The sequence below is a fragment of the Camelina sativa genome, chromosome 2 (genome assembly GCF_000633955.1).
Source record: "Camelina sativa cultivar DH55 chromosome 2, Cs, whole genome shotgun sequence".
NCBI classification, from domain to species: domain Eukaryota; kingdom Viridiplantae; phylum Streptophyta; class Magnoliopsida; order Brassicales; family Brassicaceae; genus Camelina; species Camelina sativa.
The window spans coordinates 21,189,304-21,214,598 of record NC_025686.1 but is presented as its reverse complement, the minus strand read 5'-3'; the positions used below and the strand labels follow the sequence as shown (position 1 = coordinate 21,214,598).

The window sequence follows — 25,295 nt, the reverse complement described above, 5'->3', positions numbered from 1 at the left end:
CTTTGTACGACGGAGACGGGTTTTGGACTTTACTTGTGAAAAAGACAGTTCATTTATCAACACATTTGTGTGTTTGTGAATTATGAGAGAAGATACATCAACCTTTTTGATCATTCAACTTTTTGTGGTCCGTAACAAAATCTGCAATTTAGTACTTGGAAAGAATCACAACTTCAGGTTGGTACACTTATCTGGCCCTGTTTGAATCAACTATATGCAATTCAGTTAGTATACTTTTAAAAATCATGAATCAATTTGTGAAAGTGAAACTCATAAGTATGACAAGTTAGAAGAAGTTATCTTAACAATCTGATATTATTACATAGATAAGAGTTGAAACAGAGTAACGCAGAAGAAACAGGGGAAGAAGATGAATAAGTATGGGCATAAGCCATTTAAATTCGAATACCAAACAGGAAGAACACTAGGAAGAAGACAGATTATGATCTTCTTCTACTCGAATCAAACCCGAAATTCGCAACAAGAAATCAAAAGGAGGGAAATGATATGTTTTTATTATTATTATTAATATGCTTCTTCACTAGATAGCTTAGAAACCATGGATCTTTATGTTATCCTTCTTCACCAGACCAGCCTGTGATTACAGAGAAACAGTGAAAGATCAGACAATCATTCTTACACGGTTTGTATGTAATGTTTTTAGCAGTAAACAGACTCATAGAGTTATTGTTTCTTTACCTGAACAAGGAATGTGGAGACGTTCTTACGCTGGTCACCTTGAAGCTGTATAACCTACAAATCAACACAAAACAACATAAGCAAAACTTAAAAACAGAGAAGCTCAAATGTTCAGATAAGAGGCGGCCAAGGCATTTCGGTTCGTTCAAGCCAAACAAAGATAGTACTTATCTTTGTACTTATATGGCCCTGTTTAAATCAACTATATGATTAAATACAAAACGACAGAGATATTATATCATCCACTTCTCAGCACATGGATGATGGATCAATGAAGATTTTTTATAAAACCAACCTGTCCAAGTTCGGAATCCTGAACCACAGTGCCGTTGCAGCAAAACTCTTTCTTGAGGTCCTTAAGAATCTTGGTATAGCTGTACTCTTTCTTCAGGCCCTGGACGGTTGTCAAGCTTTTCCTACCATTTCGCTGCTGGACACGGATGTGAACGTACTCTTTTGTTCCGGCACCTGAGTCCTCAGCATTCGCATCAGCAAACGGATCTGAAACCAAACAAAGAGCAAATGGAGAATAAACACCATTAGAATCTTCAAACTAAAAATGATGCTTTGAATAACATGTTAAAAGATATAAACAAATCTTTCAGGACGCGTGCTAGATACAATTACTGTAATCAAAATCTGACAATAATTTTGTATGAACATATATAAAACAAGATGAAGAAGATCAATGACTAACAATCTCAAGTTTTGGTACAGTAGATGAAACTTACCAAAGGCAGTAGGAACCTGGGAGTCAAGTTCAGACATGAAACTTAGTTGATTTGAGGGTGAAATTAACCGAGAAAGCTGAGATCTGTACAAGAAGGTTTAACCCTTTAGATTAGAATTGGGGAGGAAACATATGATACAACATGAAAACATCCAATCACAATCAATTCAGACATAAACATAGTAAAAAAAACGTTTACATAAGAGTTAAGAAACTGATTGGATCAGAAAAGAACATTAACCAAACATGTACTACACAAGCAAGAACTACAAACAAACCCATCTCTCCAGATTCAATAAACCTCAAAAAGAGGCCACAAACAATTCAAATGATCATCCTCAAAGTAGATTCACAGAACAAAACTATGAAATGTTTATATGTGTAATCGAGATCTCAACAGGTTAGTAAAGCAAGCCTGATCTAGTTCCAGTTACAATCTAAATTGGTTAATAACAGTGCAGCGAGAAATTATCAATTGACGACCAAAAACAATCATCGGTATTGAATTGTTAAGCAAGATCATATCTTATTACATATCAATAACAAACACAAAGGGATCTAAAAAAAAATTCTCAATCGAAACCCAAACAACGATGTACCCAAAAAAATTGAAGACGAACTCAAATTCAATCGCAGATCGGCAAAAAGAAAAAAAGAAAATGAATTGAATCGGTAAAGCTACGAAAGAGGATTAAAGATGAACAAGAAAGAGACAAAAAAGGGGAAAACTTTTTACCTGATTTGTGAAATTGGGGTTTCGAAGATCTGATGATGATCTGAGTTTTGAAGAAGAAGAAAAAAAAGAAAACCCTAAATTTGGATAAAGTCTGCAACTTTTGTGTTTACGCCTCGACGGTGGTGATAAAAAAAGGAGACAAGAGATATTATATTTAATAACCGATGATGTCCACGTCAGATTCATTTGTACCAATCATATGATGCCAACTCACTGCTATTTTTTTCATTTAATTTTTGTTTTTTTTTTAAATAGCGAAAATGAGAAATTGCAAGTATAAAACTGAATACAGAATTGATTTTTTTAGTGACATTGCTACACTAACTAAGTGGTTTGTACCAAAACATCACACGGAGCTTATAGTTTGCTTAAAAAGCTAAAGAATGCAGAATTGAACAAAACGTAAATAGCATCACTTGACATCATTTGAATTGAACATAAGATGATTGATTCTTGTAATATCAATGTCAGAAATTGGATCTATAGGCCTGTCTTCACCTTCTTCCATCACAGGATCGAGTTCCCCGGGTTCTCTACTGTACTCATCTGCCATACCAAACATACAAATATCATCAAAGCAAGCAAACTCCAAAAAACCCCACTCCCCTGCACCTACAACATTTAAAACATTCTAGCTAGCTATTAGATGAAATGAAAATAATCTCTATAAGAGAGGGGGGAGCTCACCAAACAAGGTATTGAGAGAGGTTGGAGGTGGAGTAGCGATGAAGTTGAGACCAATGTAAAAAGCCAAAGTAAGCATCAAAGTCACCATCAAGTAGGTTGGCATAGCCAGTACCCAGTACCTGCTTGGGTAGTAATGGATACCTAAAGACTCCAAGAGTTTATCTGGTACGTAAGCCCATATCAAGAAGATGACAGTGGCAACAACAGTCGAAATGGAACCCACAAAACCATACACCTCTGAGGGTTTAGGTCCATGATGAACTTGTGATGCTTTGAACGGAGATGACCTTCTGCTGTCTGAATCCCGGAAACCGGGATTTTGCTTCTTTCTCTTCGAGAAGCTTAAAACTCGTCTCGGACTATTCACTGAATGAGCTTCTTCCATAGGAAAGAGACTACAAAAGAACACCAGTTGTTAGTTTTTTTTCTCTCCCTTGCTGCAGGAATCGATTTGGAGCGTGTAAAATAAGATTATGTAAAGCTCAAGAAAGACAAATTAGAACAATGGTCCTAAAGCCAATAATATCAGCACACAACAATTGCTTCTCTTGGCCAAGAAGATGATGAGACTATTAAATTAGAAACTAAAATTCCCAGACTAGAGTATGAAATCATCATCTATCCTGAACTTTTTTTTATCTCTAACTCAACCAAAGAACCAAAACTGCAAAGCTTTAGTGACTAAGAACAACAAACAAAAAAGTATAAGCAACAGGTATAAATAACCTAGAAGAACATGTAAACAGAGGAATTGCTTCAACCAAAACCCAATGCTCCAAAAGATGGTTACTTACAGAGAAAAACATCAAAACATCAAAACATCAAACTCTCATTTAACAAATCCGTAAAGAGACAGAACCACTTTGGTAAATCTACGAGAGATGATTGAAGATGAACAAGAAAGAGACAAAAGGGAGAGGCTTTTTACCTGATTTGTGAAATTGGGGTTTCGATGATCTGATGATGATCTGAGTTTTGAAGACGAAGAAGAAGAAGAAAAAAAGAAAACTCTAAATTTGGATAAAGTCTGCAACTTGTGTTTACGCCTCGACGATGATGTCCACACTGGATTTATTTCTACGATGACATCTCTCTCACTGTTATTTTTCTTCTGTTAGAGAAAATGAGAAATTGCAAGTGTATAAAAACTCTGGTCTTACTGAATACAGAATTGATTTTTGTAGTAGTGACATTAATACGCTTAAACTCTTCTCACATAACAAACACTAAGAAATGTAGGATTAAGTATAGTTTGCTTAAAAAAGCTAAGAATGCAGAGAAACAGAGAGAGGCTACAAACAGTAATTAAATGTCTCTTTGTTGCAGAAGGAAGATAAGAGATTGATATTTTGTTTATTCATCATCCTTGTAAGGGTACTCCTCTGCGACTTGTTTCAGTAGCTTCACCTGCAACTCATAAGCATCATCTCCTCTAAGAACATCACGTGTCCATGTCACTTCTGTCTTCATCGAGACCTGATCATGTTGTGCAGACAATACAAAATGAACATAAACACTCGGCACAAACAAGTTCTTCTATGCTTTGATAATGGAGGAGTAAGAGATGTTCTTTTACAAGTTTCTAAGGGTTCTGTTTGTATTGAGAAGCTTGAAAACGCAAACTTATGTAAACAAAGAAGTAGAGAATAAAAAAAAAGAAGAGGAGACTGACCATTTCCAAAGCTCCTCTAATGACTCCACTTAAGACATTGCAGTAGTAAAGACCTTGGCAAGTATCGGGAAGCTCCACGAAATCAACGAGCGGGTTGTCTTCCAAGATTATACTGCAGCAAGTCCCATCCGCGTCCCAGCTTGACACTGATGCAGTCACCCCTAAGAACATCTTGAAACCCACCTGTGTAATTAATAAGGTAAAGCCTCTTACTGCTTTTCAATATCATAATACCAAAGGAGATTATACTTATGCTCTAGTTTGACAGATAAGGTTTATCTATAGTGTAATTTCATGCTGTTTGACGCCCATGGAGACACTTGAAAACTGTAAAATCATGATACTAAACACGTAATCAATTAAGTGGAAATGGCATACCTTGGCAATCATTTCAGCAGTTTCCTTAAAGTCAACGCATCTGGAAACACCAGATTTGGCTAGAAACTCATCGATAAGACGGATTCCAATGTTGTAACCCCTGCAGAATAAACAGAAAGCTATTGATAAAGTTGTAAATAATCGAACACTCATCCGTATGAACCAGAAATTCGAATGCTTTATCCGTCCCATCCATGGCACATAATTAGAATTATAAATGAACAAAAGAACTAATGCAGCAAAACTTCAAACACGAGAATGAAAAATACAAAACTTTCAAGGTCAGTAAGCAATTACATTTGATCAAGCTGTTTGTTAACTTCCTCGACTTCTTCCAGGTCAGTAAGCAATTGACGCACAATTGCACCATAGGTCAACGTGAACAACTCAGCATTCTACAAAAATACAACAGATTCCAAAAAAACTAAATCAAACACTATCTCTCCATAACAAAAGATTCAGAATTGGCTTCAAGGTTTACTTCTCAAACCCTTTACACAACTTCCAACAACAAAGAAAAAGGCTTATCCTATGAAATGAAGCATATACCAAATTCCAAATTCTATGACTCAAGAGGCAAATATAAAATCAAAAGACACAGAGAGAGAAGAAAAAAAAAAGGAGGAAACTTTGAAATCTAAGCTTACCACACGATCAATGCTAGAGAAGATCGCATCACCGGATCGAGGACCAACCGGAGCCATCTCCCAAATTCTCGAAATGGCAACTCTTTTTCTACATTAGATCCATATAGAATAAGTACACTTCATCAGAACAGTACAAGGATTCAACTTGATCAGATCAGAGATAAGCTATATAGAAACAAAAGAAACCAAAAACTTTCACTTTTTAGGATTAAAAAATTAAGAACCAAAATGGGATTGAATAAGACCAACAAATTTAATCTCAGGTAGATCTACTAACAGAAGAGAGTGACTATAAATGGATTTGCACTTGACCTTTGTTTCGATTGAAACAACCAACCCCCCCAACAAAATTATCAATCACAAAGGAAACGAAAAAATAAAACAAAATTCGTAAATTAAAGAATGGTCACTGCAGGATGCATATCAATTCACGATCTAAGAAGCATCAAATTAGAAATGGGGTGAGAGAAAAATCTAATCTTACCAACTGATGATCCCTAAGTAAAACCCAAAAAGCTAAAGAGAAGTTTCTGGCGATGGCAGAGAGAGAGAGAGAGAGAGAGAGTATTGTTGCTCGATGGCAAAAAAAATTGTTTTCCATTGTGTATAAATATATGGGCCGAAGCCCATTGGACTTTTCACATAGTAAAAAGAAAAAGAAGAGCTTGGTTGTTTAACTACAATATTATGCATACAACCTGTGTAAAATCGTGATACTAAAAACAAGCAACTCAATGGAAATGGCATACCTTGGCAATCATTTCAACGCATCTGAAAACACCAGATTTGACTAGAATCAATTATGCTAGTTTCATTTGATTATGTTTCCATTAAATCTTTAAAATATATTTTGAGAAGTTTAAATCTGAAAAGAAAAGGAAGTAGTGTAATAAATTCATGGATCGTATATGACTATCAAGTAAATAATATATATGTATATCGTTCGTAAATACATGTAACATATACACTTAACATGTTCTTCCGGTGTGTTCCTTTTGTGGCAAGGTTGTTCAACTCCACGAGCACTTCGGTTCCTAGAATTTTCTATTCTCCTTGCCTTCTTCCTCGTTATAGTTCGTCTTTTCATGCTTCTTTGATATCTCGTTATTGTACTTCTGTGTGCGCGAGTCGCTCTGATATCGATGTGGCTCTAGACTCGGTGGTGAAGATCTTCTCCTTTTCTAGAGAGCCAGATATTGTTCAACCTTGGCAAACAACTGAGACAGAATACTCAAGCTCCGGTACTCATAAACATCTCTCCCTCTTTCTAAATCTCTAGTGTGTCTTTTGTTTTTAGTTGATCCAAATGGTATCGTTTGACTTAGTTTGGGAATGTTTATTTTAGGATTTGCAATCTCCGGGAGGAGGATTTTAACAAACGATAATGCTGTGCATGGTCGCTCTTACGTACAAGTGAGAAAGCATGGTTCACCGACTAAGTGTTAAAACAGAACAGAGCACTTTGCAAAAACCAAAGTAACATAAACTGAATAATACTCTCTTAATTAATAAAAGTGTTAGAGGAAAAGGATTTATAGTAGTTCATACAAAGCACGACTACTTCCTAAAAAACCTGCAACTTGTTTAGTCGTCTCCTATATCTAAGGAAGACACATTCCCACTACTTAGACTAATTCAAACATAACAAAACAAACTTAAAGACACGTTTCTATTCTTCAATTCTTCCCCTAAACTGGAACCTCTCCTTCCAGTTTAATCCTTCTCACAGCAGACTCCCAACTTCTTTCTTAGTATTTCGAACACATCGAGTTTAACAGCCTTTGTCATGATGTGTGAAACTTGTTCTTGAGTAGAACAGTAATCCAGTTTGATGACTCCCTCATTCACCAATTCTCGTAAGAAATGAAACCTAACATGAATGTGTTTGCTCCTCCCGTGAAGCACCGAATTCTTGGACAGTTTTATGGTAGAACTATTATCACAAAACAGAACTGTATTCTCCCTTTGAGCAGCTCCGATTTCTTCAAGGATGTTTCTCAACCACACTGCCTGACACGCTCCATAGGCTGCTGCGACAAATTCAGCTTCAGTGGTGGATAAAGTTACTATAGGTTGCTTCTTTGATGCCCATGAAACAGCTCCTCCTCCAAGCATAAAGACATAACCCGAAGTACTTTTCCGATCATCAACATCTCCTGCGTAATCACTATCCACAAAACCCACAAGTTCTTGCCCTTCTCCACGCTTGTACCGTATACCATGGTGTGTGGTCCCTTGCATATATCGCAGTATCCTCTTTGCAGCTAGCATATGTTGCTCGCTGGGTGCCTCCATGTAACGACTGACCAAATTTACAGAAAAAATTAAATCTGGTCGAGTTGCAGTTAAGTACCTCAGACTTCCCACAAGCTGTTTGAAAGTTGTAGGATCAACAGCTTCTCCAACTCCCACTCTTGACAATTTGCTTCCTGGTACAATCGGATTTTTTACTGCATTGCAGTTCTCCATCCCATACTTCACCAACAGTTCTTCAGCATATTTTTGTTGACTGATGAAGATACCTCTCTCATCTTGAACAACTTCAACACCCAGGAAATATTTCATCCTTCCTAGATCAGTCATGGAGAACTCCCTCATCATTGATGACTTGAACGCTTCTAGCATTGTGCGAGAATTTCCTGTATAGATCAAGTCATCCACATACAAGCTTACTATTAAAATGTTACCCCCTTCCTTCTTGACAAAGAGTGTGTGTTCACAGTAAGCCTTCTCAAACTTTTCTCTTAGAAAGTACCCCTAAATTCGACTGTACCAGGCTCTTGGTGATTGTTTGAGCCCATACAAAGCCTTCCTTAGCTTGTATACTTTACTGGATTCATCCTCAACTACAAATCCTTGCTCTACATAGACCTCTTCATCCAACTTTCCATGTAGGAAAGCACTCTTTACATCAAGTTGGAACACTACCCAGTTTTTCTCAGCAGCGAAAGCAAGGATGGTTCTCATTGTATCCCATCGAGCAACTGGAGCAAATACTTCATGAAAATCCACTCCATATTTCTGATGATAACCTTTAACCACCAATCTTGCCTTGAACTTGTCTACCTCTCCTTTCTGATTGAACTTTGTTTTATACACCCATTTGACTCCGATTGCTTTAGCTCCATGAGGTAAATCCATCAGCTCCCAAGTGTTGTTTTCTTCGATAGCTTTGATCTCAGCTTCCATGGCCTTTCTCCAAACTTCTTGCTGTATTGCATCCTCAAAACGGTCTGGATCATCAGAAGCAATAAACATGGCCAAGAGATCCTCACCTTCCTCTGCAATCACAAACCCAGCATTTCCTGTGACATAATCTTTCATCCATACAGGCGCTTGACGGTTTCGTTTGGCTCCAGGAGCAACTGTTTGCTGAGTTTCTGCTTCTCCTGCGTCTTCTTCTTCATTATTTTCTGGCGAACGTGGCGAACGTGGTGGCTCAAGTGCTTCATTCTCATTCTCTGGACCAACCGTTTCTTCATTCTCTGTTTCGGTTACCAACTCATTCCATGCTAACTCTCCACTCTGTATCTCATCATCCCAACTCCAACCTCTGGACTCATCGAAATGAACATCTCGACTGATCACAATCTTCTTTGTCGCAGGATTGTAGAGACGATAGGCCTTTGATTCCTTGCTAACCCCAAACATCACACATTTCACACTTTTCTCGTCGAGTTTTATTCTCCTCTCATACGGTACCAAAGCATAAGCAACACACCCGAATATCCTGAAATGTCCCACCGATGGTTTGTGCTAGCTCCACTTCTCCTCCGGTGTGATGTCACCTAAGGCTGCTGATGGGCTTCGATTCAAAATGTGAACTGCATATCGGACCGCTTCTGCCCAGAATCTCCTTGGCACAGACATTTCAATCAGCATACACCTTGTCATATTCATGATGCTTCTGTTTTTCCTCTCTGCTACACCATTTTGTTGTGGTGTGTAAGCAACAGTAAGTTGACGTTTAATCCCTCTCTCCTTACAGTAATCTTCAAACACCTTTGAGTTGAATTCGCCACCTCTGTCTGTCCTCAAACACACCAACTGTGGTCCCAACTCCCTTTCTGCACCAGCTTTAAATTCTTTGAAGAATTGCAGAGCTTCTGATTTTTCTGACAAGAGATAAGTCCAGCATTTTCGACTATAATCATCAATGAAGTTGATAATATACCTCTTTCCACTCTCTGATACTGGTGAGATCAGACAACATATGTCGCTGTGAACCAATTGCAGTGCTCGTGTTGCTTTCCAATCACTCTTCTTTGGAATGCTGTGAACCAATTGCAGTGCTCGTGTTGCTTTCCAATCGTTTTGTTTCCCCTTGAGACAAACATCACAAGTGATTTTAGCTTCTTCAAGATTGGTAACAGGTAATCCGTTCACCATCTCCTTCTCCGCTAGAGTCTTTAAGCCTTTAAAGTTGAGGTGACCGAACCTCTTATGCCACAGTTTTTCTGTTTTCTCCATCACCTGAAAGCATTTGTGTTCTTCCTCTTCTCTTCTTACTATAGCATGAACCACAAACATCCTGTTTTTGCTCATGGTTGAGTACATCACCATGGTTTGTTGTTCCTTGTGCCAGATCTCACATATATCATCTTCAAAGATTACTCTTAGCCCCTTTTGCTGCAACTGCCCCAAACTGAGTAGATTGTTTTTTAGCCCTGGCACATAGTAAACCGAGGTGATAACTCTGATTGTTCCATTTATCTCCAGTCGTAGGTTTCCTTTGCCTTCCACTATCATTCTTCTATCGTCCCCAAGTTTGACATTCTGTCGAAAGGTACCATCGAACTCGCTGAACCACTCTCTTGTGCCACACATATGGTTGATGCATCCATATCATCTCCTGATCCTCCATGTCTACATATGACATTAACACTATGTCTTCTTCCATCTCCGCATAGTTAGCCTCTTTGTCCCACTCTGGACATTCCGATTTGTAATGTCCCTTCTTATGACATTTGTAACACTCAAACATCTCTCTTGAGAAACTTCCACGGCCCCTTCCTTGGTAGCCACCGCGACCTTGACCCCGGTTTGGTGAACCTCCTCTGCTTCTGCCGTAGTTTGGTCTCCATTGAGCTTCCACTTTCAGCGCATGTTCTTCTCCTCGAAGCTTACTTAGGTTTTGCTCATGCACCATCAATGAACTTTGTAAGCCGTCTACCGTCATCAGCCTGATGTCTTTGGACTCTTCAATAGCACATACGACATAGGTAAATTTCTCCACCAAAGTTCGTAAGATCTTCTCCACCACCTTCGGATCGGGCATATCTTCTCCCAGATTTCTCATGTTGTTGGCAACCTCCATCACTCTTGAGAAATAATCGTTAATGGTCTCGCCATTCTTCATCTCGAGTATCTCAAACTCTCTGCGCAGCCTCTGCAGTTGTGCGCTTTGAACTCTGTCATTCCCTTGAAACTTCCTCCTCATCGACTCCCACAGATCCTTGGATGTCTCCTTCTTTAGGATTGTTTTGAGAATTGTTTTGTCGATGGATGCAAACAGGTAGTTTTTCACCTTGTGGTCTGTGACGGTCTTCTCCGCCAACTCCGTTCTCTGTGGTCCGGTGAGGATCACATTCCTCTCCTGCCGTGGAATTCCAGTCTCAATGAGATCCCACCACTCCTTGGATTTAAGCAGGTTCTCCATGAGCATCGCCTAGTGCTCATAGTCGCCATCGAACTTTGGCACGATCAACGCATCCTTCTCACTCATTGTTGCTGTGTTTCTCTCAGGTTTATAGGAAAGAGGCTCTGATACCACTTGTTAAAACAGAACAGAGCACTTTGCAAAAACCAAAGTAACGTAAACTGAATAATACTCTCTTAATTAATAAAAGTGTTACAGGAAAAGGATTTATAGTAGTTCATACAAAGCACGACTACTTCCTAAAAAACCTGCAACTTGTTTAGTCGTCTCCTATATCTAAGGAAGACACATTCCCACTACTTAGACTAATTCAAACATAACAAAACAAACTTAAAGACACGTTTCTATTCTTCACTAAGTACACTGCAAAAGTTGAAGCGCTTGGGAATGGATGTGACTTGGCTATCTTAGTTATTGATAGTAAACGGATTTGGAAAGATATGAATCCTTTGGAGCTTGGAGAGATACCTTTTATTGGGGAAACTGTCTACGCTTTAGGTTATCCTCGTGGTACGTCGAAACTTGGTTACCCTCTTGCTACGTCTTGAACAATGCTTCACAATTTTCGTATTGAGTACCAAGTTTGCAAGAAAAATTATTTGGTCATAAGTGGTACTTAAAGATTAGTGGCTATTAGACGAATGTGAACATTAGTTAAAAATTTATAAATAACATACGACAAATTTTAATATATCTTTATAAAATTTAATTTAATTTACGAAATTTTAAATCCGCACACGAGCGGATCCTTATCAAGTTATATAAAAATTAAACTAATGTTCAACATTCCTCATCTAAGACCAGCGCACGTCACAGGGAAAAATAAAAATAAAAAAGACTAACGCACGTCGTCCTACTTACGGTGAATTTAATTGGTTTAGACTTTAGATTTTATTAATGTGAACATTAGTTAAAAACACGGTTCGTTATAAACGATAATAAAATTTCATATTTTCTTGGCTAACCGATAATTAACTACTGTATATATTAAAATCAATAAAATTTTCAATTAATATTTTGATTTATTTGGTTAAATAAGTATCAAAGTATATATATATAAGTTAACCAAGAAAACCAGACATTCCCAAATTAATTAAAATTAAGAGAAGGAGACGTGGACGGTGAGTCTCTTTCTTCATTCTCTGTAGTAAATACAAAAACGATACGTAAAAGAAACAACTTAATCCAATTTTTTTTCCCCCAACTTAAAAAAAAATATATAAATAATGAACGAAAAAAACTCGTAAATGAAGGTTTTCAAACAGCAGCTTTCGTCTCTTAAGTAAGGTCTTTGTTGTTACGCTCTCTCTCTCTGTCGCTCTTATCCTCAAAATCTTTTCCCCCTTTTCTTGTTCTTAAGCGTTTCCCAAAGTCTTAATCAAGATTACTCCTTCCATACGACGCTTCATTCTCTTTTTTTTTTTCTTTAATCTCTTTTAATTCTTTTACAATTTTACTGATTGCTTTCGTTTCTTCGATTTTTTCAATCGTTGATTTGATTCTTTCTTCTGGGTTTTTGTAAAAATTCGATCTTTTTTGTTTGTTTCTTGCTTTGTGACATCTTGAAGAAGACGGAAAAATTTCGAGTTTGCGTGTCTCTTTTTTTCAAGATTCTAATCAAAAATTTGTTAAATTTGCTTACTTTTTCTTATCTTCTTCCCCGTTTTACTCGGAGATTCAATTTTTTTGTTTGATTTCTTGGGAAAAATCTCAGGCGTAGATATAGAAAAAATCGAAACTTTAGGTTTTGATTTCGGAGAGGGCTTTTAAAAAAAAGATCAAAGCTTTTCTTTTTTTGATACTAAAAAAGAGTTTTCTCTCCAACATTATGAGGAAGAACGGCGACGGTTCTTCTCCCAAGTCTCCTGACGGAGGAGTTGTGTCACGATCAGCTCGTAGCTCCTTTCGTGCTTTGTCTAATTGCCTTCGTGTGATTTCATCTGGTGCTTCTACTGTTGCTCGTTCCGCTGTTTCTGCTGCTTCTTCCGCCGTCAGAGACGTTGATTCTCATCACGATCAGGTAACTTTCTTTACCTTAAAGGAGCGATCTTTAGGTTTGTTGTAAGTGTTTGATCGGTCTTGGTTGATGAATTTTGAATCTTTTTTTGTTTGGGAATAGGTACTATGGGCGGGGTTTGATAAGCTAGAGAAAGAGGATGGTGATGCTCGAAGAGTTCTTTTACTAGCATTTCAGTCTGGGTTTCAAGTTTGGGATGTTGAAGATACTGAGAATGTTCATGTTATAGTTTCTGCATATGATGGTCAAGCGTCCTTTATGCAAATGCTACCCAATCCATTAAACTCTGGAGTGTTAGATGATAGGTTCTATGAGAGCCGTCCGCTTTTGGCTGTGTGTGGTGACAGTTCTTGGGAGGATAAGTCAAGTAAACAGATTAGTTCTGAGGATCCTGGAAGTGAAACCGTAGTTGTTCCTACTAATGTCTATGTCTACTCGTTAAAGTCTCAGTCTTATGTGCAAACTTTGAAATTCCGGTCTACCGTTTACTCGGTTAGGTGCAGTTCTCGGATTGTTGCTGTACTACAAGCAGCTCAGGTTCGAATGTCATATTGTTGTCACTTTTGCTTTTGTGTGTTCTGAAACTAACAATGTGAACATGTATTTGCAGATACATTGCTTTGATGCTTCAACATTGGAAATGGATTACACGATTGTCACTAACTCCATTGTGTGTGGCTCATTGGGTGTTGGATATGGCCCTCTTGCTGTTGGTCCACGATGGATTGCGTATAGCGGAAGTCGTATTGCTGACNAGTTTTCTCTCCAACATTATGAGGAAGAACGGCGACGGTTCTTCTCCCAAGTCTCCGGACGGAGGAGTTGTGTCACGATCAGCTCGTAGCTCCTTTCGTGCTTTGTCTAATTGCCTTCGTGTGATTTCATCTGGTGCTTCTACTGTTGCTCGTTCCGCTGTTTCTGCTGCTTCTTCCGCCGTCAGAGACGTTGATTCTCATCACGATCAGGTAACTTTCTTTACCTTAAAGGAGCGATCTTTAGGTTTGTTGTAAGTGTTTGATCGGTCTTGGTTGATGAATTTTGAATCTTTTTTTGTTTGGGAATAGGTACTATGGGCGGGGTTTGATAAGCTAGAGAAAGAGGATGGTGATGCTCGAAGAGTTCTTTTACTAGCATTTCAGTCTGGGTTTCAAGTTTGGGATGTTGAAGATACTGAGAATGTTCATGTTATAGTTTCTGCATATGATGGTCAAGCGTCCTTTATGCAAATGCTACCCAATCCATTAAACTCTGGAGTGTTAGATGATAGGTTCTATGAGAGCCGTCCGCTTTTGGCTGTGTGTGGTGACAGTTCTTGGGAGGATAAGTCAAGTAAACAGATTAGTTCTGAGGATCCTGGAAGTGAAACCGTAGTTGTTCCTACTAATGTCTATGTCTACTCGTTAAAGTCTCAGTCTTATGTGCAAACTTTGAAATTCCGGTCTACCGTTTACTCGGTTAGGTGCAGTTCTCGGATTGTTGCTGTACTACAAGCAGCTCAGGTTCGAATGTCATATTGTTGTCACTTTTGCTTTTGTGTGTTCTGAAACTAACAATGTGAACATGTATTTGCAGATACATTGCTTTGATGCTTCAACATTGGAAATGGATTACACGATTGTCACTAACTCCATTGTGTGTGGCTCATTGGGTGTTGGATATGGCCCTCTTGCTGTTGGTCCACGATGGATTGCGTATAGCGGAAGTCGTATTGCTGACTCAAGTTCTGCAATTTTCACTTCAGAACTTCTCTCACTGTCGTCATCACCCAGTGTTGCACAATTTGCTAGAGAATCGAGTAAGCAGCTCGCCTCAGGGATAGTAAATCTTGGAGACAAAGGGTACAAGTCATTGTCTCGATACTGCTCAGAGGTTCTGCCCAATCCATATATTCCTGGTTTGAAAAGCATTGGAGTTGTTAATGAAAATGTGCCAGATGCAGATAGCATAGGAATGGTAATTCTCAAAATCTAATCTTGCTCAAGTTGCTTTGCTCTCAAGTTGATTTTCAATTGATGTATGCTCTCAAGTTGATTTTCTTGGTATGTGTGCAGGTTATTGTCAAAGATATCACAAACAAAAGCGTCATAACACAGTTTAAGGCACACAAGAGTCCAATATCAGCTTTGTGCTTTGATCCAAGCGGCATGCTTTTGGTGTCTGCTTCGATTCAGGGGCACAATATTAACGTCTTTAGAATAATGCCAACAATCTCTACTAGCAAGGATGTGAACCCAAAGACTTTTGCCCATCTTTTCAGGCTTCAACGCGGTTTTACTAATGCGGTAAGCAGAGCCCTTCTTCACCTACACATGTGGAAACTTTTGGTGCTTTTGTTTAACCTTAACTGCGATTTTTTTTTAGGTGATACAAGACATCTGTTTCAGCAATGATAGCAATTTGATAGTGGTTAGCTCTTCAAGAGGGACAAGTCATCTGTTTGAGATTAACCCTGAGAAAGAAGGAGATACCCCGGTTCCTTTATCTGCAATCAATAGGATAAGAAGCAAAAACAGCAGCGGATGGATTGGAACAATGAGTGATGCAGCATCTGCAGCAGCTGGAATGGTTGGAGGCTCTGTTCCGGGTGCAATCACATCCTCTTTCTGTTACTCCGATGAAAAGAGTAACAATAACTACTATGGTTCTCCTGTTGATTTTTGCTCCAAGACGAATCTTCTGGTTTTTGCTCCTTCTGGATGTCTGACACAGTATGCCTTACGTGAGCATTCGGTTGGTGTTGGTCATGAGAATGCNCTTCTACTGTTGCTCGTTCCGCTGTTTCTGCTGCTTCTTCCGCCGTCAGAGACGTTGATTCTCATCACGATCAGGTAACTTTCTTTACCTTAAAGGAGCGATCTTTAGGTTTGTTGTAAGTGTTTGATCGGTCTTGGTTGATGAATTTTGAATCTTTTTTTGTTTGGGAATAGGTACTATGGGCGGGGTTTGATAAGCTAGAGAAAGAGGATGGTGATGCTCGAAGAGTTCTTTTACTAGCATTTCAGTCTGGGTTTCAAGTTTGGGATGTTGAAGATACTGAGAATGTTCATGTTATAGTTTCTGCATATGATGGTCAAGCGTCCTTTATGCAAATGCTACCCAATCCATTAAACTCTGGAGTGTTAGATGATAGGTTCTATGAGAGCCGTCCGCTTTTGGCTGTGTGTGGTGACAGTTCTTGGGAGGATAAGTCAAGTAAACAGATTAGTTCTGAGGATCCTGGAAGTGAAACCGTAGTTGTTCCTACTAATGTCTATGTCTACTCGTTAAAGTCTCAGTCTTATGTGCAAACTTTGAAATTCCGGTCTACCGTTTACTCGGTTAGGTGCAGTTCTCGGATTGTTGCTGTACTACAAGCAGCTCAGGTTCGAATGTCATATTGTTGTCACTTTTGCTTTTGTGTGTTCTGAAACTAACAATGTGAACATGTATTTGCAGATACATTGCTTTGATGCTTCAACATTGGAAATGGATTACACGATTGTCACTAACTCCATTGTGTGTGGCTCATTGGGTGTTGGATATGGCCCTCTTGCTGTTGGTCCACGATGGATTGCGTATAGCGGAAGTCGTATTGCTGACTCAAGTTCTGCAATTTTCACTTCAGAACTTCTCTCACTGTCGTCATCACCCAGTGTTGCACAATTTGCTAGAGAATCGAGTAAGCAGCTCGCCTCAGGGATAGTAAATCTTGGAGACAAAGGGTACAAGTCATTGTCTCGATACTGCTCAGAGGTTCTGCCCAATCCATATATTCCTGGTTTGAAAAGCATTGGAGTTGTTAATGAAAATGTGCCAGATGCAGATAGCATAGGAATGGTAATTCTCAAAATCTAATCTTGCTCAAGTTGCTTTGCTCTCAAGTTGATTTTCAATTGATGTATGCTCTCAAGTTGATTTTCTTGGTATGTGTGCAGGTTATTGTCAAAGATATCACAAACAAAAGCGTCATAACACAGTTTAAGGCACACAAGAGTCCAATATCAGCTTTGTGCTTTGATCCAAGCGGCATGCTTTTGGTGTCTGCTTCGATTCAGGGGCACAATATTAACGTCTTTAGAATAATGCCAACAATCTCTACTAGCAAGGATGTGAACCCAAAGACTTTTGCCCATCTTTTCAGGCTTCAACGCGGTTTTACTAATGCGGTAAGCAGAGCCCTTCTTCACCTACACATGTGGAAACTTTTGGTGCTTTTGTTTAACCTTAACTGCGATTTTTTTTTAGGTGATACAAGACATCTGTTTCAGCAATGATAGCAATTTGATAGTGGTTAGCTCTTCAAGAGGGACAAGTCATCTGTTTGAGATTAACCCTGAGAAAGAAGGAGATTCTCCGGTTCCTTTATCTGCAATCAATAGGATAAGAAGCAAAAACAGCAGCGGATGGATTGGAACAATGAGTGATGCAGCATCTGCAGCAGCTGGAATGGTTGGAGGCTCTGTTCCGGGTGCAATCACATCCTCTTTCTGTTATTCCGATGAAAAGAGTAACAATAACTACTATGGTTCTCCTGTTGATTTTTGCTCCAAGACGAATCTTCTGGTTTTTGCTCCTTCTGGATGTCTGACACAGTATGCGTTACGTGAGCATTCGGTTGGTGTTGGTCATGAGAATGCGGCGATGACAGGGTTTGATTTTGAGTCTGGTTTAGAGACTGAAGGAAAACTAGCGGTAGATCCAATAAGAAGGTGGTCCATGATCCAAAACCAATCTAGGATGGAGACGCAAGATCACAACAGTGACATATATGGAGGTGGAACATCAGTGGACTCTAGAAGTAAAGTGTTTCCGGAGGTTGTTAGAAAACAGAGCGTTGAGGAAGCTTGGAAAGTAACTAAGAAAGGAACAACCCANTTCAGTCTGGGTTTCAAGTTTGGGATGTTGAAGATACTGAGAATGTTCATGTTATAGTTTCTGCATATGATGGTCAAGCGTCCTTTATGCAAATGCTACCCAATCCATTAAACTCTGGAGTGTTAGATGATAGGTTCTATGAGAGCCGTCCGCTTTTGGCTGTGTGTGGTGACAGTTCTTGGGAGGATAAGTCAAGTAAACAGATTAGTTCTGAGGATCCTGGAAGTGAAACCGTAGTTGTTCCTACTAATGTCTATGTCTACTCGTTAAAGTCTCAGTCTTATGTGCAAACTTTGAAATTCCGGTCTACCGTTTACTCGGTTAGGTGCAGTTCTCGGATTGTTGCTGTACTACAAGCAGCTCAGGTTCGAATGTCATATTGTTGTCACTTTTGCTTTTGTGTGTTCTGAAACTAACAATGTGAACATGTATTTGCAGATACATTGCTTTGATGCTTCAACATTGGAAATGGATTACACGATTGTCACTAACTCCATTGTGTGTGGCTCATTGGGTGTTGGATATGGCCCTCTTGCTGTTGGTCCACGATGGATTGCGTATAGCGGAAGTCGTATTGCTGACTCAAGTTCTGCAATTTTCACTTCAGAACTTCTCTCACTGTCGTCATCACCCAGTGTTGCACAATTTGCTAGAGAATCGAGTAAGCAGCTCGCCTCAGGGATAGTAAATCTTGGAGACAAAGGGTACAAGTCATTGTCTCGATACTGCTCAGAGGTTCTGCCCAATCCATATATTCCTGGTTTGAAAAGCATTGGAGTTGTTAATGAAAATGTGCCAGATGCAGATAGCATAGGAATGGTAATTCTCAAAATCTAATCTTGCTCAAGTTGCTTTGCTCTCAAGTTGATTTTCAATTGATGTATGCTCTCAAGTTGATTTTCTTGGTATGTGTGCAGGTTATTGTCAAAGATATCACAAACAAAAGCGTCATAACACAGTTTAAGGCACACAAGAGTCCAATATCAGCTTTGTGCTTTGATCCAAGCGGCATGCTTTTGGTGTCTGCTTCGATTCAGGGGCACAATATTAACGTCTTTAGAATAATGCCAACAATCTCTACTAGCAAGGATGTGAACCCAAAGACTTTTGCCCATCTTTTCAGGCTTCAACGCGGTTTTACTAATGCGGTAAGCAGAGCCCTTCTTCACCTACACATGTGGAAACTTTTGGTGCTTTTGTTTAACCTTAACTGCGATTTTTTTTTAGGTGATACAAGACATCTGTTTCAGCAATGATAGCAATTTGATAGTGGTTAGCTCTTCAAGAGGGACAAGTCATCTGTTTGAGATTAACCCTGAGAAAGAAGGAGATTCTCCGGTTCCTTTATCTGCAATCAATAGGATAAGAAGCAAAAACAGCAGCGGATGGATTGGAACAATGAGTGATGCAGCATCTGCAGCAGCTGGAATGGTTGGAGGCTCTGTTCCGGGTGCAATCACATCCTCTTTCTGTTATTCCGATGAAAAGAGTAACAATAACTACTATGGTTCTCCTGTTGATTTTTGCTCCAAGACGAATCTTCTGGTTTTTGCTCCTTCTGGATGTCTGACACAGTATGCGTTACGTGAGCATTCGGTTGGTGTTGGTCATGAGAATGCGGCGATGACAGGGTTTGATTTTGAGTCTGGTTTAGAGACTGAAGGAAAACTAGCGGTAGATCCAATAAGAAGGTGGTCCATGATCCAAAACCAATCTAGGATGGAGACGCAAGATCACAACAGTGACATATATGGAGGTGGAACATCAGTGGACTCTAGAAGTAAAGTGTTTCCGGAGGTTGTTAGAAAACAGAGCGTTGAGGAAGCTTGGAAAGTAACTAAGAAAGGAACAACCCATGTGGAGGATAAGCGTCATTTGTTCATATTTGAAGCAGAGTTGCAAATGCATCTGCAGACTCAGCTACCGTTATGGGCAAGGCGAAAGGTATATGTTTCCTTCTTTTTTTAGAAAATGATCTGAAAAAATGCTAATAATGTGTTGTTTGGATGATCTCTTATACTTTTGTTATTTTGCACAAAACAGTTTAGGTTTCAAGAACTGGTACTGAATCGGGGTGGAGAGATTAGTGGTGAAGGAGGAGGGGAGATGGAGATTGAAGATATCCAAACTCGTACAATTGAAGCAAGAACAAGAGACTTGGTTCCAGTCTGGGGCTATCTCCAATCTCCAAGATCCGAACAAGTGATTAACGAGTAAGTTTTCTGAATCTGCTCATGCTCAACACTTTTTTAAAAGTTGTATTTGTCTCTGTGTCACTTTCTTAGCACTGATATTATGATACACAGATCAATGCAGAGTCCAAGGAACAGTACAGAAGGTGACAAAAAGGCTCCTCTGGAGGGTCATGGAACAGAGACTGATCACGGGGCTGTACATAGCGAAGAAGAGACACAGAGCAAGACTGTATATAAAGAAGAAGGTATTGCAGAAGAGAAGAATCACAGTGAAGATGAGGAAGTGGATTAGTGGAAGAAGGTGATGTTGCTATTGGTTCATTTTTTTTTTTCACACAAACTCAGGCTACGACGACAGAACAGAAGAAGAACACACACAAAAATAACTCTGGAAAATTGTATAGAAAAGAAAAAGGGAAATTGACATATCTTTTTAGGATGTAAATAGCTTTATTACTCTTTTTTTTTTCTCTTACAGAATATTATCAGCCCCATTGATTCATGAACTATATATATGATCTTAGGATGTTAAACGTAATAAAAAAAATAAAAAAAGTTCTTTACATTTTTTTTCACGCACCTTTGTATAAGTTTGTAATCAAGTTTGGAAAGAAAACGATATTTTTCGAAATATTGTTTACAAAGTACAATTTATGTTGTTTGTTCTTTTCCTATAGCATAACTTTTTCTTTTCGTCGAGCAACGAAGCGTTGGACATAGTGAGATCAGTGATAACTGTCTGGAAATTAAGCAAAGATCTAAGTCTTCCTTGAGAAATCTCAGCTTGGTAAGGAGTATACAACTGAAGGCGCAATAAAGAGAAATAGAGCATATATAGAGCATCATTATAACTGAAGGCGCAATAGAGTTAATTAGAGCCGATTTGATATATATTTTTTTTTATATATGTTACATATATGATTTTTACTTTTAGTTGATTGTTGTTTTTAATAAAATCCTTTTTTGATGTTTGTTACTTAAATTTCTCTCTTTAAGTTATTATATTTTAAACCTAGTCATCTCACGGACGAAGGGAAGAAAACATGAGAATTTATTTCGCAATTGGTAAAGAGAGAGAGCAGTTAAAAAGAGTAGAATTAAGAACATGGGGTTAAAAAAAAAAAATCAAAAACAGAAATATTCTACAGAAATATATTGGAGGAGGTTTCTTGCAGACAAATGCAAAAAAAAACAAAACTAAGGGGGGGTTATTGGATGTATGATTTTGATGGATTTGGAAATCCAAACAAAAATCATGTGTTATTCAATCATTGATTTTAAAATACTTATCAAAATCATGTGTTATTGGTTCTATGATTTACAAATACTTTTTAAAATCCCCTGTTATTCATTTAATGATTTGTTTTTGGATTTCAAAATCCACATTATGTTTTATATGGATTTGAATGGATTTGATAGTGTAAAATAGAATGATTGAAATCCAAAGATAAAACATGTTATTTCAAAATCCATCTGTTTTGATTTCTAAAATTTACAATTCCATATGGATTTAGAAATCATCTCTCCAATAACAGCCCCTAAGTATCTCTTTATTCTTTCCTTTTGCGAGATTGGTTGAGTTGCACTAAACTCGGAAAATAAGAAGAAGAGCACACAAGTGGAGGAGAATAAATTTGTGAAGTATTTCCCCGCGTACGCGTAGGGCCAATTTCCTCGATGCTCTTCTTTAAAAGATGAGAGGGCCACAGTCTCACTGATCATAGAGCGAAATGGAAGAGGCAGATGCGGTCCGAATCTCTCTCTTGTAAAATCAAAACAAAGTAAGAAATCTTCATAATACGATATCTTCACACTTCCACTAGGCAATCTTCTTATTTTGCTAGACAAGTTAGGTGCTATTTTATATCCACGGGGAGGCGCAACGTAATGTCCTAATTTCTCTTGAGCGTAAAAGTAAGAATTTCCCTTCAAAGACACGCCGCGTTGGTAATCTTGTATATGCCAGTTAGAAGTGACGTCGAGAACCCTCCATGAATGAGAGTTGAAGTCGTAAAGTTCGTACCCGAAAAAGTCCTTGTCTTCAAAAGAGCGACTATCCATGAACTTCAAGATTTTGTGGTTACGGTTGATATCGTATCCTAGAGCATACGTGTCCAGTGTGTGGAATTTTGTTCTAGGTTCGATCCACCTTGTTTGACCCAAATAGGGGTTCCACACCACGAGCCTTGAGTTGTCTTTGGCTACGCATAAAGATAAGCCATCGCAGTAAAATATTTTAGATATGTCGACTCCTTTAAGTAAATCAACCTGCTTTATAGATAGATCAAGAAAGTCTTCGTCTTCCTTGCTGTTGTTTTCGCGGCAGAGATGGAATCTCAGTGAACAAACCTTCGAATCCATCGCCATGAGCCCCAAAAACTGCTCCCTAGCCGCTCCTATACCCAAAACCCAATCTTTGGTTAAAGCTTTCCACAACGTGCAAGTGGATCGCACGGTTCTTATAGATGTTATGCGAATCTTGGTGAAAATCAACCCTACTAGTTTTGGTGGAAGATCGCAAATCCTCGTCATTTTCCCAAGTGTAACAGAAATTTTTTTTATTAAGTAGGGTTTTGTCTGCTTTTGATATGTTTTGATACGTGACAACAAGTAAATAAAAAAAGATGGGTCGTTTAAAGGAAGACTTGGTTATTACTACGAGAAGAAAAACCAGACATACAAAGTCGTGATGATGATATTACTATTATAGATGATGATGATGCTGATGATGATGATATTTGATCTATTACTATTATAGATGATGATGATGATATTTGATCTATTACTATTATAGATGATGATGATGATATTTGATCTATTACTATTATAGATGATGATGATGATTTCGATCGCTGATGATGATTTTAAATTTTTTTTGTTTTGGAGGTGCATTTAATATCCAACACGAATCCTACTTGTTCGATGATAAGGATGCGGATGCCGAGTCGAAATCAATCCTGCGAGTGATAGACGACTCTACTAAGAGGATACTGAACGAAGATGACTGGGAAACTATTTTGGCTCTACGAAGCTCGTGGGACCATACACCGACGCTCTACTAATCCCACCCAGTACCCTAAATGGATTGTACATAGTTAATTTCGATCATGTACTGTTATGATGATGATGATGATGATGATGATGATGATTTAATATTTGATTTCAATCATGTATTAGTGTTGATGATTTAATATTTTACTTAAGTGTGGTATTTTGAAAAATTACTCTTCTCAAAATTTCATTTTTGAACATCAATTATATATCTCTCTTACTTTTTAATATTTTATTGATTTATTTATATGAGAACTTCTTTGAAAATCTTGCACTGCACTTGCTCTTAGATTTTATTTTGATCTATTATTTTGCTAAAAACCTAATATAAGAGCCTAAAAACAAATTAATTAGTTTTATTTGCCAATTTAATTTTAATTAGATTAGACCTTTATCACCTAAGAAACCAAATGATCCTACTATATTAATTGAGAAGTACAAATATGAAACTAACCTTAAAATGTGTAAAAAATTACATTCAATTGCTATTAGAAAAAATTAATTAAGCTTAATTAACTAATTTAAATAAATATAATTAAATTAAAAATTAAAAACACTCACATATCAAATATTAAAAAATCTAAAAAAAATCTTAAAAAATATTTTCTCTTTCTAATAAATTATGGACGAAATTACTAATTACTTTTTTAAAAAAATATATAAACCAATCAGAATTTTAAAAACTAAGATTTTATATCCAAGTATACAATACAATTATTTTTCCCTATTTTTAATAAATAAATTCGAAGATTTTGTTAAGATTTCAAATTATGATTCTCCTATCATATTTATTTTATTTTATTTACAAATTGTTTAGAACTTCTATAAAGGTTCAGTAGCACAGATGATAAATTCTATATTGTTGACCTCCCCAAACCAGGGTTCAAACCACCAATATAACATAAATATCATGGATATATATTTTTTTCTTATTAGCTAATCAATATAATTTTTGGATATCGATAGTTTTCAAACCACTTTCAAACAAACTTTTATAACAATTTAACTAGGTACTGATATTAAGAAACAAAAAAAAAGAAACAAATCAAAACCTTACTTAGAAAAGCTACAAACTATCGGGTTTGGTTTGGACCAATCTTAGCAGATATTGTGAAGCAAAAGAAGAAACACTTACTGAAAGGCAGGCTACGGAGGCAGCAGTGTGTAGAACAGTATTGCCCTGTTTATCCGTCCGGTGGAGAAATTCGGTTAGCTCTGAATTCTGTGCCATGAAAACGAAGGCTGATATGTTTTGGTGTTTTGCAGCCAGATGGAAGACAGTTTCTTTTGCTGGTGTGAGTGTGTTGAAAGATCTTGGTGTCTTGTCCAAAAACTCCTTCAAGATTGCAACCGAGCATTTCATGGCCGCCAAATGCAAAGGTGTGATCCCATCTTTATTGACCCTCTCTGCAAGTATTTCATCAAGACCTAGCAGCATCTTTACTATATCAAGGTTACCTACATCACATGCAAAATGCAACGGTGTGGAAAATTCTCCATCAACATGCCAAGCTATGTTGGGGAACTTCTCTAGCATTCTCCTTGAGAGATCTGATCATCAATCCACACACAAACGTACTAGAGTGAGTTAAGTCGCATTAAAATACTAACACCACAGTTCAAATGGACGAAATAATATTAGGTTGTATTTGTGGACTAGTGGTTGAGGTAACGAGGAGAATTTTGTGACTTGGTCAACCTAATTATTTCACTGGGTGCACATACTTTTCAAGGACCATCATCTGGTCTCAGGGGAAAGAGCCATTATTTATTTTTGGGTGGATTTAGAGAAAACTTTCAAATTTTTTCTTGTTTAACAATTTATTGGCTTCAAACGGAAAAGTTTGATAAAAAAAATGATATGATATTAAATATATTTCCTCATATATTTTCTTTTTCATTTTTAATATGGATGGATATATTTTTGTTTCAGAGAGTGAAAGTAACCACACACAAAAAAAAAAAAAAAA

General features: G+C 37.9%; 6 protein-coding genes across 7 annotated transcripts in view; 2 read left to right on the top strand and 4 right to left on the bottom strand.

Annotated features, from left to right (window-relative positions):
* Positions 368–2,286, bottom strand: LOC104731031 (protein translation factor SUI1 homolog 1). The gene is made up of 5 exons (XM_010450288.2): positions 2,166–2,286; positions 1,431–1,513; positions 995–1,200; positions 700–753; positions 368–595 (listed from the first exon to the last, which is right to left on the bottom strand). The coding sequence occupies exons 2-5, from the start codon at positions 1,465–1,467 to the stop codon at positions 551–553; spliced, it is 342 nt and encodes a 113-aa protein (XP_010448590.1). The 5' UTR covers positions 1,468–1,513; positions 2,166–2,286; the 3' UTR covers positions 368–550.
* LOC104731041 (phosphatidylinositol N-acetylglucosaminyltransferase subunit P-like) lies at positions 2,167–3,948 on the bottom strand. The gene is made up of 3 exons (XM_010450299.2): positions 3,781–3,948; positions 2,853–3,247; positions 2,167–2,711 (listed from the first exon to the last, which is right to left on the bottom strand). The coding sequence occupies exons 2-3, from the start codon at positions 3,235–3,237 to the stop codon at positions 2,578–2,580; spliced, it is 519 nt and encodes a 172-aa protein (XP_010448601.1). The 5' UTR covers positions 3,238–3,247; positions 3,781–3,948; the 3' UTR covers positions 2,167–2,577.
* On the bottom strand, positions 3,991–6,124 carry LOC104731051 (trafficking protein particle complex subunit 3-like). The gene is made up of 6 exons (XM_010450310.1): positions 6,034–6,124; positions 5,550–5,637; positions 5,200–5,297; positions 4,903–5,002; positions 4,525–4,707; positions 3,991–4,328 (listed from the first exon to the last, which is right to left on the bottom strand). Exons 2-6 carry the CDS (start codon positions 5,604–5,606, stop codon positions 4,206–4,208), a joined length of 561 nt encoding a protein of 186 aa, XP_010448612.1. The 5' UTR covers positions 5,607–5,637; positions 6,034–6,124; the 3' UTR covers positions 3,991–4,205.
* Positions 12,473–20,842, top strand: LOC109125268 (autophagy-related protein 18f-like). The gene is made up of 8 exons (XM_019236402.1): positions 12,473–13,228; positions 13,328–13,430; positions 18,113–18,444; positions 18,518–18,898; positions 18,997–19,227; positions 19,307–20,023; positions 20,123–20,292; positions 20,386–20,842. The coding sequence occupies exons 1-8, from the start codon at positions 13,037–13,039 to the stop codon at positions 20,564–20,566; spliced, it is 2,307 nt and encodes a 768-aa protein (XP_019091947.1). The 5' UTR covers positions 12,473–13,036; the 3' UTR covers positions 20,567–20,842.
* LOC104755072 (autophagy-related protein 18f-like) lies at positions 13,988–18,059 on the top strand. The gene is made up of 10 exons (XM_019229482.1): positions 13,988–14,190; positions 14,290–14,724; positions 14,798–15,178; positions 15,277–15,507; positions 15,587–15,994; positions 16,153–16,587; positions 16,661–17,041; positions 17,140–17,370; positions 17,450–17,896; positions 17,991–18,059. Exons 1-10 carry the CDS (start codon positions 13,999–14,001, stop codon positions 18,057–18,059), a joined length of 3,210 nt encoding a protein of 1,069 aa, XP_019085027.1. The 5' UTR covers positions 13,988–13,998.
* The window catches only part of LOC104730999 (ankyrin-3-like), a 4,235-nt gene continuing 738 nt past the window's right edge, over positions 21,799–25,295 (bottom strand). The window contains exons 2-3 of one of the 2 annotated variants that reach the window (XM_010450260.1): positions 24,461–24,876; positions 21,799–22,670 (exon numbers count right to left, since the gene is read on the bottom strand). In XM_010450260.1, coding sequence (XP_010448562.1) covers positions 22,611–22,670; positions 24,461–24,876 — 476 coding nt within the window. In that variant the 3' untranslated portion in view covers positions 21,799–22,610. Of the gene's footprint in view, positions 22,671–24,107; positions 24,877–25,295 lie in introns of those variants that run through there. The other variant, XM_010450251.1, reaches the window with a different exon arrangement.

Bases quoted from the DNA above. Each gene is read 5' to 3' on its own strand.
- LOC109125268 (XM_019236402.1), top strand. From the start codon at position 13,037: ATGAGGAAGAACGGCGACGGTTCTTCTCCCAAGTCTCCTGACGGAGGA. The intron at 13,229-13,327 runs GTAACTTTCTTT...GTTTGGGAATAG, and splicing joins TTGATTCTCATCACGATCAG to GTACTATGGGCGGGGTTTGA. The intron at 20,024-20,122 runs GTATATGTTTCC...TGCACAAAACAG, and splicing joins CGTTATGGGCAAGGCGAAAG to TTTAGGTTTCAAGAACTGGT.
- LOC104731041 (XM_010450299.2), bottom strand. From the start codon at position 3,237: ATGGAAGAAGCTCATTCAGTGAATAGTCCGAGACGAGTTTTAAGCTTC. The intron at 2,712-2,852 runs GTGAGCTCCCCC...TTGGTATGGCAG, and splicing joins CTCTCTCAATACCTTGTTTG to ATGAGTACAGTAGAGAACCC.
- LOC104731051 (XM_010450310.1), bottom strand. From the start codon at position 5,606: ATGGCTCCGGTTGGTCCTCGATCCGGTGATGCGATCTTCTCTAGCATT. The intron at 5,298-5,549 runs GTAAGCTTAGAT...GTATTTTTGTAG, and splicing joins TCTCTAGCATTGATCGTGTG to AATGCTGAGTTGTTCACGTT. The intron at 5,003-5,199 runs GTAATTGCTTAC...TTTATTCTGCAG, and splicing joins AACAAACAGCTTGATCAAAT to GGGTTACAACATTGGAATCC.
- LOC104731031 (XM_010450288.2), bottom strand. From the start codon at position 1,467: ATGTCTGAACTTGACTCCCAGGTTCCTACTGCCTTTG. The intron at 1,201-1,430 runs GTAAGTTTCATC...GTTTGGTTTCAG, and splicing joins CCAGGTTCCTACTGCCTTTG to ATCCGTTTGCTGATGCGAAT. The intron at 754-994 runs GTTGGTTTTATA...GTTGATTTGTAG, and splicing joins AGGATTCCGAACTTGGACAG to GTTATACAGCTTCAAGGTGA.